The sequence below is a fragment of the Thamnophis sirtalis genome, unplaced genomic scaffold (genome assembly GCF_051295495.1).
Source record: "Thamnophis sirtalis isolate CommonGarterSnake01/CBP01778 unplaced genomic scaffold, rThaSir2_p1.2 scaffold_1, whole genome shotgun sequence".
Lineage (NCBI taxonomy): Eukaryota > Metazoa > Chordata > Lepidosauria > Squamata > Natricidae > Thamnophis > Thamnophis sirtalis.
In genome coordinates, this window is record NW_028261381.1 from 166,805,571 (window position 1) to 166,821,672 (window position 16,102).

The 16,102-nt window shown below is 44.5% G+C and overlaps 1 protein-coding gene across 1 annotated transcript in view; it reads right to left on the bottom strand.

The window, feature by feature from the left end:
* The window catches only part of ADAMTS10 (ADAM metallopeptidase with thrombospondin type 1 motif 10), an 80,325-nt gene that overhangs the window by 19,745 nt on the left and 44,478 nt on the right, over nucleotides 1-16,102 (bottom strand). The window contains exons 13-17 of the mRNA XM_087703094.1: nucleotides 14,879-15,024; nucleotides 14,716-14,779; nucleotides 10,333-10,435; nucleotides 3,377-3,510; nucleotides 2,498-2,621 (exon numbers count right to left, since the gene is read on the bottom strand). Coding sequence (XP_087559220.1) covers nucleotides 2,498-2,621; nucleotides 3,377-3,510; nucleotides 10,333-10,435; nucleotides 14,716-14,779; nucleotides 14,879-15,024 — 571 coding nt within the window. The remainder of the gene's footprint in view (nucleotides 1-2,497; nucleotides 2,622-3,376; nucleotides 3,511-10,332; nucleotides 10,436-14,715; nucleotides 14,780-14,878; nucleotides 15,025-16,102) is intronic.

Sequence of the window (16,102 nt, forward strand, 5' to 3'; positions counted from 1 at the left end):
GAATCAAGAGTGCAAATGGGTGTGGAGACTTTCTTGGGACTGGTGAAAGGACTGCATTGTAGAGAGGGGATAGGTGGTCTCTCCCCCTCTCTTGAGAGAGGGCTCTTCAGTTTTAACACAGATGGCTTCTTTGACCCCTCTAAAAAGAAGGTGGGTAATTGTAATTAGGAAGTTGTGATTAAGTGTATTGTGAGAATCAACCACAGAGTTAATACTAAAGGAGTATATGAATCAATATTGGCTATCTGCTTTTATTATGAATTGCTTATGCTTATTATGAATTGCTTATGCTTATTATGAATTGCTTATGTTATATAATTGTTACTGATGAAACCAATATTTGTTGTTTGCTTCTGATATGATATACTGCTAGAAATCATTTATTAAGAATTAAGCTTTGTTATTGGCTTCTGCTTATATTATTGTATGCTGTCAGAAGTTAGTTGTTTTCTAGCCTAGCAAATTGGAACCTTAATACTGGACTACAAGTGTTATGTCACTGCTGTGTCTGGCTTCTATTCTTGGCTTCAAAGCTAGGCACATTCTTGAAAACATAGAATAAATTGTTACACAGGAATATGAGGCCCCACAGATAAAGGAACCAAACTAGGGAGTTTTCTTGGCTCATAAATCCTTAAAGCATTCTGCCAGAAAAACAACTTGGCAAAGGGGGGCTGCCACCCCCTATACAAGGCTATGGGAATACTCCACAGATAAGGTAGACAGAGACAGGAGCTTGAACAAAAGAAAGCTTTAAAGATCACGTTGGTAACGAATCTTTGTCTCTGATTGGATAAACTTTGTTTGTATCTGCCTAAGATGTACATATAATACTCTGAGCCCCTCTTGCTATTCCTTATATGCATTTGTTTGTATGTTTTGGGCATAGTTTTGTCACTCAGCTTTTCCTATGGCCATAAATAAAAGCTGATATTTTTTGCAAGCCTCGTGGAGTCTCACTCTCTTTGGCATTTCAGTGGCTCAGGGAAATTGCTGGAACCTTACAACACATTGTATTAATCTGGCCATAATGCTAAACTGTATTATGCTTTAATTCTGGTGGCACAACAATTTAAGCGAATATAGGAAGTGTTTTCTTACATAATGGTTTAGGATACTGTATAAACTCAGAAGGGGACAGAAGGGACTGACCAAAACAACTTTGCCTTCCCCATTTCCAAATGAGAGTCTTATAAATGTGGTTAAGATTTGTTAAAATGAAAACAGAATCTAAACCAGTGGTAGTCAACCTGGTCCCTACCGCCCACTAGTGGGCGTTCCAGTTTTCATGGTGGGCGGTAGGGGTTTTGTCCGATATTGAATTACTTTCCTTTTTTAAAATTTCATTGACTTTTTTAAAAAAAGTCATAGCATTATTTAAAAACATTTTCATTAGGTTTTCATAAAATCACCATTACTGTGGAATCGGTGGGTGGTTAGAAAAATTTACTACTAACAGAGATACAAAAGTGGGCGGTAGGTATAAAAAGGTTGACTACCCCTGATCTAAACTGTAATTTAAACGTGTACATTGTAAGAAAGTTAGCACCCATCCATGTCCTAGAAGAATGAAATATTCTAGGAAATATTAAAAAGGCAGAATATTATATTTCCCTGGATCACAAAAGGAGAAACATGTTTTAAAGACAAAGCAGCTTCCTGCAACTCCATCCCCCCCCCCCCTTCAGCTCCAGGGTGATGGGATTAAGACCTTCACCCTCAGGACATGATAGGATTAGCTTCATTACCTTATCACCCAGCAAGATTCAACCAAGCCTGGTACTCAAGAGAACCTACAAAGTTACCCCTGCATGGCCCCATGGGAGTCTGACAACCAATCAGAATACCTGCCTTTACAAAGGAACAGGAAGCTCCAAGGCGGGGCCCAAGAGAGGGTATAAATCAATCAATCTCTCTTTCTCCTTCCCTCCCTCCCCCCCTCTCTCTGTCACCTATGTGCTCGATTGCCCAGGACCTCAAACCATGTGGTCCTGTACACCATTAAACCATCTTTCCAAACAGTTTCCATGTTTCCAGTGTTTTTCTTCCCACTTGGAACTGAACCCAGCCGGACATTTCTTCCAACAACATCTACATTATGTAATGATTACAAAACACAAGTAAGTTGGACATTAGTTTAGCCAGCCAAGCTTTGTCTTTCTCCAGATTTTCAGATGAACTGACCACAATATTTTTAAATGCACAGTGTCTGTGTTTACGTTGTTGCTCATTTGACCATTTCTGCATTATCATTGCAATCATCTTTGAAGACCTATCTTAAAAGTTGCAAAACACCATTGTCTTGTGACAAAGGGTGTGTGACATTCTAGATACTGGCCATTGGGTATTATTTACAAGCAAAACACCCCAAATTTAAACTCAGTGTTTTCAATAACAACTTTTCTTAAAATAGAAGCATCTTTGCGTGAAATGATGCCAACTCTGCTCCTACAGCTCTCTCATTTTAAAACCTATTGAGGCAGAAAGTCATCCTTACCGCCATCAGGCAGCGAATGGTTGAAGATCCCTTCGATGGTCTCACAGGTGGTCCCATCTCCTCCACAAACCCGGCATTTGTCCTCCTTAGTGTCTGAGCCTAAGATGCGGTCACAGCCCACATGCTTATGAGAAATAAATGGAAAATGTTGGTGGATCTGGTGCTATCATTAGAATAGCTTTCCAGTTCGTTCCCATAAAAACCTAAAATGCTCCTTGATCAGATTTTTTTTTTAAAAACCCTGTTTTTTCGCACAGTGGCCATACAGGTGTTGTCACAAAGCCCACATAACCCTTCTTTTTTTGTTCAATGCTAAAAACTGCCTCTTAGAAAGAATTTTCATGAATTGTATCCAAGGTCCATCAGGGCACTTTCAAAAGTTCACAGGCATAGGACAAAGGAAACTGCCTTTCCTGTGGCTGTTTTTCAACAAATACTATCAACAATCTTTTAAAGATGTTTTTAAGATGACCAATTGTTAATGATTGATCTTATCGCTCATCAGTTGGTCTCATTATCTTTTCTAGCCACCTGAACAAACACCATGAATATATCTTGTGCCAGTGAATTCCATTGGTTAATTCTCCAATGGAGAAGGTATTAATGCACCTAATTGTATTCTTACATTCACCTCCAAATAAAGTCCAGAAGTAGCATACAAAAAGTCCTTGACTTACAACCAGTCGCTTAACAACTGTTTGAAGTTACAACAGACCTATATGGGTGGGTGACCTGATTTACGACTGTCATGACTTATGACTGTGATCGGCAAGCTCCATTATGGTCGTAGGTTGAGGACTACCTGTATTACACTGGAGCAATAAGCAGAGAGTACCGTATGGGCAGGAAAGACCAATGGTTTGAGTAGCGTGCGATCACCTTGCACTCTCCGCTGACGCAGATGTCATGGGAGTCCTGGCGGCAAGCCGTTCCATCAATCACCGCTGCAGCCCGCTCAGTGTAGAAGTTAAAACCTTCAGCCAAACAGTTGAGTGAGCAGGACTTGACACCACCTGCAAGCCGGGAATTAATTCACATGAGTTCATCAGAGGCTGGATTGCAGAATAGTACCTTTACTGAAAGCAGAATGAATCTTTACCTCATTAAGCAAAAAATGTGCATTTGTGTTGTGTTGTGGCACATGTCCCAAGCCTCTTCCTCAGTCAGAGCAGAGGTGGTATTCAGCAGGTTCTGACTAGTTCTGGAGAACCAATAGCTGAAATTTTGAGTAGTTCATAGAACCAGTAAATACGATCTCTGACTGGCCCCACTCCCATCTATTCTCTGCCTCCCGAGTCCCAGATGGTTAGGATCCTGGATTTGCAGAAAATGGTTGACGGGAGGACTTACTCATAAGTTCCCTGATATTATTTTGGGTTAAATAATACCCTTTACTAACAGGGTAAATTTTTTGCATTGGGCCTTCAGGCCTGCCACATTTATCGCTGTGGGAAACTGGGAGGGGGGAATTATATGGACAAGGGTAGATATAGTCAAAATAACATTCCTTTCTCAGAAACTCAAGGTCTTCTTGCTCTGCAGCTGGAGTGGCATGACTGGGAGGCATCTCCAGTTGGGACGGTGCCTGATTGGGCCATGTGATGGACATGTGGGTGTTGGGCAGGAACTTGAACTTTCTTTTGGGTGTGGAAAACCTGATGTGCCAATATAACATCTCTAATAAAATGGAACTTTGAAGAAACTCAAGCCTCGGGGTCTTCTTTTGTTGGGGGTGTTATTGGAACCCTGACACTAAGCAGGTATGTGCTACCTTCTGGACCCTGAACCGACCTGCTTAAGTGTGTTGTGCGAACCCTGGGTATTGTATCAGCAAGCGAAAGAGGTACCTCTTTCGACTAGGAGAGTCAAAAACTGAAGCCATGCCTACAAATCCGAAGGAAGAAGATTGATTGCATATCCATCTGTCCCCCTTATATTTTAAATTCATTTCAGCTCTGGCTTCCTGGAGTTCCACACTCCTCAGCTCCTTCAGAGGGTTAGCAGCTGAGAAACCTGGAGCTTATTAACAGATGTCTCAGAGGTGGTTTGGCTGAATGGCCGCGTCTGAGTGTTTAGCAAAAACAGATGGAACAGTGGAAAGGAATCTCAGTTTGAAGGATGTAAGCCAGGATATGCAGATTTGGTTGGAGGGGGGGGGGTTCTTTTCTTTTTTGGCCAAGGGCCATACTTGACCTTTGAGCCACATGCCAAAGGTCTGGGATTTGTTTAAGGAGCTAAGCATGTTTAAGGGAAAGTGACAAGAATGCTGGTAAATCAAGAAACCAAGCCCTGGAAAGAATATTAAAAAAAAAAAACCTAGGAAGGTTGGCCTGCAGGACAGATAATTAAAGGAAAGCACAATGCTGGTCCCCCCCCCCAAATTATTGTACCTTACTAGTATAGAACGTTAGCACCCCTCTCCTAGAAGAACAAAATATTCTAGGAAATATTAAAAAGACAGAATATTATATTTCCATGAATGAGAAAAGGAGAAACATATTTTTAAAGACAAAGAGCAGCTCCCTGCCTCAAGCAAATATTTGGTGCCCGTTGAGGAAGACTGGGTGATGGGATTAATAGCAATAGCAGCAATAGCAGTAGACTTATATACCGCTTCATAGGCCTTTCAGGCCTCTCTAAGCGGTTTACAGAGAGTCAGCATATTGCCCCCAACAATCTGGGTCCTCATTTTACCCACCTCGGAAGGATGGAAGGCTGAGTCAACCCTGAGCCGGTGAGATTTGAACTGCTGACCTGCTGATCTAGTAAGACCAGGGGTGAAATTCAGCAGGTTCTGATAGGTTCTGGAGAACCGGTAGTGGAACTTTTGAGTAGTTCAGAGAACCGGCAAATACCACCTCTGGCTGGTCCCGGGGGTGGGGGTGGGAGTGGGGTTTTTGCTGGAAAGAGCCAAGGTGGCGCAGTGGTTAAATGCAGCACTGCAGGCTACTGCTAGATCAGCAGGTCAGCGGTTCAAATCTCACCGGCTCAGGGTTGACTCAGCCTTCCATCCTTCCGAGGTGGGTAAAATGAGGACCCAGATTGTTGGGGGCAATATGCTGACTCTCTGTAAACCGCTTAGAGAGGCCTGAAAGGCCTATGAAGCGGTATATAAGTCTACTGCTATTTTGCAATATCCTTCCCCTGGAGTGGGGTGAGAATGGAGATTTTGCAGCATCCTTCCCCTGCTACACCCACCAAGCTACACCCACAGAACCGGTAGTAAAAAAAAAAAAGAATTTCACCACTGATTAAGACAGTGTTTCTCAACCTTGGCAACTTAGAGACATTTGGACTTCAACTCCCAGCATTCTCCAGTCAGCCAATTTGGTAGAGGAATTCTGGGAGTTAAAGTCCTCAGGTCTTAAAGTTGCCAATGTTGAGAAGCACTGGATTAAGACATGACCCTCTAGGATATTATAGGATTATCTAGCAGCAGGGCTCACCGCATGACAAAATCACCTGGGGGCAATGCATCACCCAGCAAGCTTCAACCAAACTTGACTCAGAAAACCTACAAGGATAGCAGTGACCCCTACAACAACCGATAGAACACATTTCTTGCACAGGAACAGGGAGCTCAAGGGCAAGGCCCAAGAGAGGGTATAAATACCTTTCTCTCTCTCAACTCCATGTGCTCATTTGCCCAGGACCTAAACCATGTGGTCCTGTTCATCAATAAACCGTCTTTCCAATCAGCCGCCATGTTTCCAGTGTCTTTCTCCCCACTTGGCACTGAACCAGATGGATGTTTCTTCTAACACTAGCTATACGAGGGGACAATAACGTGAAACTGGTTTCCGTGATTCCACAGAAGAACTAATGGGGAGAAGTGGCAGGGAAGCCATTGGGCTAAAACTAAAAAAAGAACCTTACTATTAACTGTTTGGCCCTGGAACAAACTACCTCGAGAAATGATGGCCTTTTGTTCTCCGCAGGAGTTTTAAGCAGAGGCTGTAAATTTGCCTGCCAAGAATGCTGAAGTTGCAAGATTTCGGTCCAGAGCAGGGAACTGGATGACCTTCGGAATTCTTTCCAACATAAAAATCTTGCACAGTATATCTGGGTGGGCAAGCTCTCGGCAGCTGGAAGCCGCACAATTTTTTTTTTCCCTTCAACTTTTCCTTAGTGGGGAATGAAAACTGCAACATGCTAGCCAGAAAATGTCCTTCCCCAGACATTTTTAAGATTACCATGGAATAGCTGAAGGTTTCTGCTTCTTTCTTTCTCTTGCACATTCCTCCAGCTTTACCTAAAGAATTATAAATGCCTAGTTCCTGGGGGAAACATTATTTCCTCAGAACAAACACCGTAGGACAGTGTTTCTCAATCTTGGTGGCTTTAAGAAGGGTGGACTTTAACTGTAACATGACCAGGAGTGGGCTGCTTCAGGTTCACTCAGTTCGGGAGAACCTGTAGCTAATGTTATGGCCGGTTCGGAGAACTCCAAATCCCACTCCTGGCTGGCCCTGCCCACCCAGCACCTCCCAGGAGTCTTCATACGGCCCATTTTTGATGTGGGGTAAGTGCAGGGCTCGCACGTAGGCTCAGGGAGTGGGAAAAACAGGCCTCCCGGAAGGCCTCCAGAGCCCAGGGGAGGCAGTTTTGGCCTCCCAGAGGCTCAAGGAAAGCCTCCAGAGCCTGGAGAAGACAAAAACGCCCCCCACCACCGTCGTCATGGTGCAGGAGGCCGACCAGACCACGCCCACCATGGCCACACCCACCCAGCAACCAGGCAGATTGCTAAAATTTTTGAAGCCCACTCCTGAACATGACAGCTGGAATTCTGGGAGTCCACACACATCTTAAAGTGGCCAAGGCTGAGAAACACTGCTGTACCATTTCAAATTCTGTTTTCATTACGTGGGGTTTTTTTGTTTTTGTTTTGCTTCTTCATCCTGTAGCTCTTCTCCCAAAGAAATTAGCCACAATAATCATTCACAGTGAAAAATCATCCTTTTTCCCCCCACAATCTTCCCTGTCTGGCTTCCTCTCCACAGCCTTTCCTCGGTCTTGTTTCTGTCTGCTGCCTTGTAGCTCTTTCTATATTGAGAGTAGGGGGTGGGGAATGTGAAATTCCACACACGATCTCTGAAAAAAAAACCTGAGCTGCGCAGTCCCCTTGTTGTGCCTCCTTTTGCAGTTGTAAATCAGAGTTGGAAAAATAGGAGCTGCCTGGGAAAGCACCTGCTTTGCCTTTTACTCTCTCTCTCTCTCTGTCTCTCTGTCTCTCTCTCTCTTTTCTATCTACCATATTTTTCAGAGTATAAGATGCACCGGAGTATAAGACACATCAAAGTTTTGAAGAGGCAATTAAAAAAAAAGTTTTTGCACTCTACAACCTCCCAAAAACGGCCCGTTTTTTGCAAAGACGAGCCCATTGTTTTTTTAAAAAAGGCATGGATAGCCTTTAGGAGGCTTGTAGAGTTCTTGGGGGGGGGGGTGGACGAGCAAAAAATGGCCTGTTTTTTGCCCATTTTTCCACAGCCCCCAGGAACTCTCTGAAAGCCTCCTAAAAGCTATGAATTGCCATTTTGGTGAAGGAGGCGGGGTTTGGGGAGGCCAAAAATACTGTATTCAGTGTATAAGACGCGCCCAGATTTTCAGCCTCTTTTTTGTGGGAAAAATATGTGTCTTATACTCCGAAAAATATGGTCTGTCTCATTTTTCTCTATTTGCACAGCTGGATTAAGGCCAACTGATGCCTTAAGCCATAGCAACTCCTCACTACTCCATTGCTTAACAGAAGATATTAAGATTCAAAGCGGTAAAGGTGAAATAAGTTATTAAAAGTTCAGTTTTTCTCCCAGGCTATTTTCCAGTTGGATCTCACAACTATATTAAATATAGCCTTTTTATAAGAAAAAATAACTCAAAATACAATAAACATAAGCCAATTGTTTACTTATAAAGAGAGTGATAGAGAAAAGGCAAATTTTCAACAACCTTGAAAGCATTTAAAAAGAACATTATGTCCTTCAAAAGTTAGGAGGAGACTGCAGGACAAAGTAGAATCCCAAAGCAATAAATGGATGAGTGAAAATTGATTTAACACTTCCAATAACTTTGTGTTTTTATTGCTTAAATGCAATTGTACTCTGGAGGGCCACAAGCAGGTACTTGAGAGACCGCCTTCTGCCAATTACCTCCCACAGACCCGTTAGATCGCACAGGGTCGGCCTCCTCCGGGTTCCATCTACCAGCCAATGCCATCTGGCTACTACCCGGGGGAGAGCCTTCTCTGTTGCAGCTCCGGCCCTTTGGAATGAACTCCCCACGGAGATTCAGACCCTCACCCCTCTCCAGGCCTTCCGGAAAGCCATCAAAACCTGGCTGTGCCGGCAGGCTTGGGGTTGATGAGTTCCCCTCCCCTCTTGACTTGTATGGCTGTATGACTCTTGTGTATTTTAATTATATGTATTGTGTTTGTATCCCCTTTCCCCTTTTGAGTTGTTCGCCGCCCTGAGTTCCTCCCGGAGAAGGGCGGCATACAAATAAATTAAATCTGAAATCTGAATCTGTCTCGATTGGTCCAAATGAGGGGACTGATTGGTCAGTTAGGCTGGCCTGTAAGAATACAATATTCTACAGTTGGCAGGAGTCAGATAGGATAAGGCAGGGGTCGGCAACCTTAAACACTCAAATAGCCACAAAGGTCCTAACTGGAAGCCCCCCGTTCAATTCTGGAGCTGACTGGAAGTCCGGTTCCCCCACCATAGAGTCTCCTCCTAGCATGGCGTCCTTTTTCCTCTACCTGTCCTAACTGCAAGCCCTATCAATTGTGGAGCTGACCGACGACAGGAAGCCGCAACAGAGGGATAAAAGAGCTACATGCGGCTCCAGAGCCATGGGTTGCTGACCCCAGGGATAAGGCATCCTTTGTTTACAGACCATGACAGAAGCCAGACAGTAGCTGTTAGATATGCTAATAAAGGAAAAGGTTTCCCCTGTCCAGTTGAGTCTGATTCTTGGAGGGGTGATGCTCATCTCCATTTCTTAGCCGAGGGCACCAGTATTGTCCGAAGACACTTACAGGATGTGGTCATGTGACCATCATGACTATACACTGAGGTGCACAGAACTCTGTTATTGAAGTGGTACCTATTCATCTACTCACATTTACGTGCTTTTGGACTGCTAGATGGGCAGGAGCGAGTGCAAGTAATGGGAGCTCAGCCCGCAACGCAGTGCTTGGGTCCCAAACTCAGGCTGTCAGCTTTCCAGCCGACATACTCAGCATCTTTAACCACTGAGCCAGGGGTGAAATGCTACCAGTTTGGACCGGTTCTCCCAAACCGGTACTAAAAATGCTACCCATTCGCCCGGTTTCCTGCTTTCTAGCTAATCTAAATCACGTGGCACAGCAGATCCCCCCCCGCTGTTTTCCTTACCTTTGCAGGTGCGCTTTGCACATGCGCAGAAGGTCCTGTAGGTGACGGGAATGCGCGTTGTGCGCTCACATTGCTACCGAACTGGTAGCAAGGGTAAGAGGATTTCACCCCTGCGCTGAGCCATCATGCCTCTTGCAAATATGCTAATAGCAGCTTCAATTCTCTGAGTGTTAAACTTTACATACCATGCATAAAATCCCAACCCAATTCAAAACCTTCCTAAGAAAAACATTTAAGGCCTTTAGGATTCAACCTGCATGGAATTCTCACTGACTGTTGGAGAGAAAACATAGAAAAGCACACATAGGATTGGAATAAGTTACCCTGGAAACAAAACACAGTTGGACAATTATGCAAAAAGCATCCCACTCTGCAAAATTGGTTAACTTCCGCTTATATTAAGGCCATGTGGATGTTGAAGCTATTGGAAAATGCTACACTTACCCCCTCGGTACGTCTTCCAGGTGTAATATTTGCCCCGAAAGGGGATGTGATCGAATTCTGCACATTGAACCTCTCGGAAGTCTTTTGACCCAGGAGGACAATCCTAAAGCAGGGTGAGAATCAAGGAAGAAAGGAAAATTCCAGAATGATTTATCAACAACTGGGTTTAGTTATGTCCACCAATGCATACATGGTAACGCTATTTCTGGCCCCTGATCAAAACCATCATGATGATGAAATAAAAATATTTGGTTGTTAGGATGGAGCTTAACTGTTCTGACCTAGACTTCCCAAGAGCATGAAGGAAACTCCTGGTCCCGGCAAACCCCCCTTTTATTAATTGACTCTGAATTCTGCTCATTCACAGCCGGCAAAGTCTTTCAAAGAAGGATTTACAGTCATAGACCTTATCTGGCTTGGAAAGCTGACAAGCCGATATCTGCAGAATTTGGAAAGGAGACTCGGAGAGTCACTAACCAATTAAGCGAACTTATTATCTCCTGCAAACTCCATTCCCCTTTTGCTCCTCTTTTATTCTCTATGGGAGGGGCCATTCATCGTCCACCTGTGGCCTTACTCCCAAATTGACCTCTGCTCTTTAGCTGTTCCCTTCATCGAGCAACTCTACGCATGTGCACACTGGGAACAGGCTCCAGCTGCCTCACTGATGTCTGACTCTGAAGGCAGCTGATAACTGGCATATGGCCCTGGCACCCTCTCTTCCTCTGATGCAGAGCCCTCATCAGAGCTTTCCCCAAACTCCAGGACTGGCCCATGTTCCTCCCCAACCTCCTTCTCTGCTGGCAGCCCACAACATTAATCTTGAAATGTAGGGTCTCCAGGAAAAGGTTAGGTTTGGGTTGTTTTGCATTGAGATATATTCAAATAGAAAGTAAATCTATTTGTGATTCTTAACTATTGCTACATACAGGAAATCCTCAACTTACAACCATTTGCTTAGCAGCCATTCAAAAGTACATCAAACTGAAAAAAGTTACTTACAACCTGTCCTTGCATCTATAACCATTGTAGCCTCCTCCCCAGGGTCACATGATCAAAATTTGGGTGCCTGGCAACCAGCATGTATGTATAATGGTAGCACCAGCATCCCAGGATTAATGTGAGCACCATTTGCGACCTTCCCAGACAGTTTCCCACAAGCAAAGCCAATGGGGGAGGCCAGGTTCACATAAGGACCACATGATTCACTTCACAACTTTAGTGATTCACTTAAGAACCGTGGCAAAAATGTCGTAACACGAAGCACCACTCACTTTAACCACCACCTTGCTTAGCCACAGATTTTCTTGTCCCAATTGTGGTTGTAAGTTGAAGACTCCCTGTACAAGGAATTCTGTGGCTGAGTATGCAGACAATTTCATGGGTTCACATCAGGTGTGGGTTTCAATTTTTTAAAAAACATCTTCTGTAGGTGTGGCCTGCTTTGTGGGAGTGGCTTTCTGGCCATGTGACCGGATGGGAGTGGCTTGCCAGCCATGTGACTGGGTGGGCGTAGCCAACTTGTAAAATGTGGTGAAACTCACTTAACAACGCTCTTGCTTAGCAACCAAAATGTTGGCTCAGAAACTTTGGCATTTGAAGCACGCAAGTCTTAAAGCTGTCAAGTTACAAGACCCTTGCACCCCTCACCCTTTAGAAAAAAAAAACCCAGGGGTGTTCAAACTTGACAGCTTTAAGACTTGTGGACTTCAACTCCCAGAATTCCTCCTCTTGCTCTTCATCTTGATGATGTCCGGATGGGCGGGGGGAGGGAGCTGGAACCGGTTCTAAATGGCACTGTAGATTTGTGGAACCTCTTCTATAGAAGAGGTTAGAACTGGCAGGAACCCACCCCTGGTTCACATATAATAAATACCGGTAGACTGAATCATTAATTAGTCAAGTGCTCTAGATTAACACAATAAAAGGTAAAGGTAAAAGTTCCCCTTGCCCATATGTACTAGTCGTTCCCGACTCTAGGGGGCAATGCTCATCTCCGTTTCAAAGCCAAAGAGCCAGTGCTGTCCGAAGATGTCTCCGTGGCCATGTGGCCGGGCATGACTAAACGCTGAACGTGAATGAACGCTGTTACTTTCCCACCAAAGGTGGTCCTTATTTTCCTACTTGCATTTTTACATGCTTTTGAACTCCTAGATTGGCAAAAGCTGGGACAAGTAACGGGAGCTCACTCCGTTACGCGGCGCTAGGGATTCAAACTGCTGACCATTCTAATCTGACAAGCTCAGCGTCTTAGCCACTGAGCCACCGCGTCCCTCTATGCATTCACACAATGCATAGCCCCCAAACAAAAACATAACAAAACTAACATCCCATGCCACCAACTGAAGTTAAAACTGACCATGGTTAGGTATTTTGAATGAATGCAGACATGATATTGTTAACTGCCCTGATTAAGTGTTTGTGAACACAGCAATCGCTGATGGACGTATTCTGGGAATATACAACGCAGGGAAACTGGTGCTTCTCACAGCTCTGTAAAAGGGTAATTGTGATAATCATTTTCCCCAAAGACTATCTGAAACTGATTTTTAATTTTAAAATATTGCCGGGGGGAGGGTGGGAAACAAGCTGTTTGGTGCAGTTTTGAGGACACTTGTAGCAGGCACAGTGGGAGGTACAAACAGGGTAAAGTCTCAACTGCACATTATTAAACAACAGTTCAGAGCAAGGATTAATATGTTGAGTTATCTTTCAACCCAAATGACTCATGAGGTTTGAAGAATATTCTATGAATTCTGACCAGCTGGCCAACCCAAAATTCCTTATAGCTAAACGCAATTTCAGGCAGCATCGAAGAAGTGCAGTTTGCAAGTATGGGAAGTATTACCCTGTTTCCCTGAAAATAAGACCTCCCCGGATAATCAGCCCAATCGGGCTTTTGAGCGCATGCGCTAAAATAAGCCCTCCCCTGAAAATAAGCCCTCCCCTGAAAATATTGCAACACAGCAGCAGCCATGAGGTGACCACGCTCGCTGCCACCCGCACCTCAAAAATAATAAGACCTCCCCGAAAATAAGGCCAAGTGCTTATTATTGGGGGGGGGCAAAAGAAAATAAGACCCTGTCTTATTTTGGAGGAAACACGGTAGTGGTTCCGATGCCAGGTTAGGTATCATGTCTGATTCTAAGCATCCATTTTTAAGAAGAGTTCAGAAAAAAACCAGGCCTGTTTCAGAGAAGAGCAAAAAGGATGCATGGAAATATGTTCTGCTAGGAGAGTAGGATGTTTAGTCTAGAGCAGGGGTGTCAAACTCGCAACCTGCACACCGGATCCGTCACGTGTTGGCCACGACCACACCCGGTTTAGCAAAGGGGGGGAGGAGTCCTGATACGTCACGTGACTCTGCCGTGACAACCTGAATTTGATACCCCTGTTCCAGAGCAATGTTTCTTAACCTAGGCAATGTGAAGATGTGTGGACTACATCTCCCAGATTTCCCCAGTAGCATGCAGGCTGGGGGATTCTGGGAAATGTAGTCCATAAATCTTCATGTTGCCAAGGTTGAGAAACACTAGCCTGAAGAAGAAAAGACCAAGGAGAATGTATGTGTTGATCTTTCCTTCCTTCCTTCCTATCTTCCTTCCCTTTTTCTTTCTTTCTTTCTTTCTTTCTTTCTTTCTTTCTTTCTTTCTTTCTTTCTTTTCTTTCTTTTGTTCCTTTTCTCTCTTTTCTTCCTTTCTTCCTTCCCTCCCTCCCTCTTTCCTTCATTCATTCCCTCTTTCTTTCTTTTCTCCCTTCCTTCCCCCTTCCTTCCTTCCTATCTTCCTTCCCTTTTTTCTTCTTTCTTTCTTTCTTTCTTCTTTCTTTCTTTCTTTCTTTCGTTCCTTTTCTCTCTTTTCTTCCTTTCTTCCCCCCTTCCTTCCCTCTTTCTTTCCTTTTTCTTCCTTTCTTCCTTCCCTCCCTCCCTCTTTCCTTCATTCATTCCCTTTCTTTCTTTTCTCCCTTCCTTCCTTCCTTCCTTCCTTCCTTCCTTCCTTCCTTCCTTCTTTTTTATTTTCTATAACTCCTCAGGTACCTGAAACAATGTCAGGAAATAGGCCCAGACTATTCTCTATCAAATGAAATAATGTGCAGAGCATGGAATAATGGTTTTAAAATACAGGAAGGCTTATTCACTTGAGTATTAGAGAGAGAGAAAAAAAGAGAAGCTCAAACGAGAAGTTTAATTTCCCAGGAAAGAGGTGGGCCCTCCTCCTTCCTCCAGATATATCTGACAGACACTACACATCATTGTCTGGGGATGACTTAATATGAATTCCTGAACTGAAAAAAAAGAGGGTTAGACTTGATGGCCTAAACAGTTTTTTCTGGCTCTAAATTTCTAGGATGCTGCAAAGTGTGTTTGTGGTTAGTGTTACTCACATCAATGTTACACGACCGGTAGCGCTTTCGTTCCCCTAGGCAATACCTTCCTCCAATGGTTGGCCTTTTGGAAAAAAAAAGGGGGGGAGGAAAGAATGCATCACTGTGGGCCCACAGGGCTATGCCCAGAGGCTGCACCGAATGTTGACAGCGAACCGCTTACCTTGGACTGTCACAATAGCGAGTAGATGAGGAAACACCTCCCCCGCAGGTCCGGCTGCACTCTCCCCAGGGTGACCAGGTGCCCCATGCTCCATCCACCCCTTCCGGCCGCATGCCAAAAGGTACGCATTCCCGCTTGTAGCACCACTGCATAGGGTGGAGGCAAGGTGGATGGAGAGAAAAAAACCCAGAGGCAATATTGCAGAAACCCAAAGGGGTTATTCATAATCCTATTACTTTAGTCCTCGAGTTACAGCCAGAATTGAGACCAGTTGCTAAGCAAGGTGTTGCTGAGTCACGGCCAATTTTAATCACCTTTTTTTGTCATGGTTGTTAAGTGAACCACTGCAGTTAAGGGAATCACGGGGTCGTTAAGCAAATCTGGCTACCAGCAGAGCTGGCAGCAGATTCGGACATTGAGGAGGTTGGGGAGGAACATGGGCCAGTGCTAGAGTCTGGGGAAGGCTCTGAGGAGGGTTCTGTGTCGGAGGCAGAGTGGGGGGCCTGGGCCGTCTGGCAGTTATCAGCTGCCTTCAGAGTGAGACATCAGTGAGGCAGACAAGCAGCTGGAGCCTGTTCCCAGTGTGCACATGCACAGAGCTGCCAGGAGAAGGGAACAGTTAAGGAACAAGGGTCGACTTGGGAGTAAAGCCACAGGTGGACGATGAATGGCCCCTCCCATAGGAAACAAAAGAGGAATGAAAGGGGAGGAGTGTTTGCAGGAGACAATTAGTCCATTCCTGCATTCTTGCCAAGTATTGCTGCGTCTGAAAGATATCAGCCTGGCCACTCTCCAAGCCCGATAAAGGTTGGTAATTGAAAACTATTTTGAAAGACTGTGGGCCGGGATTTTGCTGGAGAGGAATTCACTCTAAATTAAATAAAAGAGGTTTACTGGGACTCGGCTTTGGCTTCGTGCTGCTGGAGTAGCCTAGGTCAGAACAGTAAGTCACTTTTTTGAGTGCTGTTGTAACTTCAGTCACAACCGGTTGTATATCGAGGACTATCTGAATACCCTTGAATATGTCACCAATGCTTTACCCCCAGCTCCTCGAGGCTCCCAATCTTCACTGTTTTGAATATAGGGCTGATTTATCCAAAAAACAAAGCAGGAAGTCATCCCAAATGGGCTCATTTGTTACAGGGAATCACAGTACTAGGCAGAAGTATTTCTGTGGTCCATGCTTAGGTGAATCTGGAATCTTCTGCAGGCAAAGACCAGATG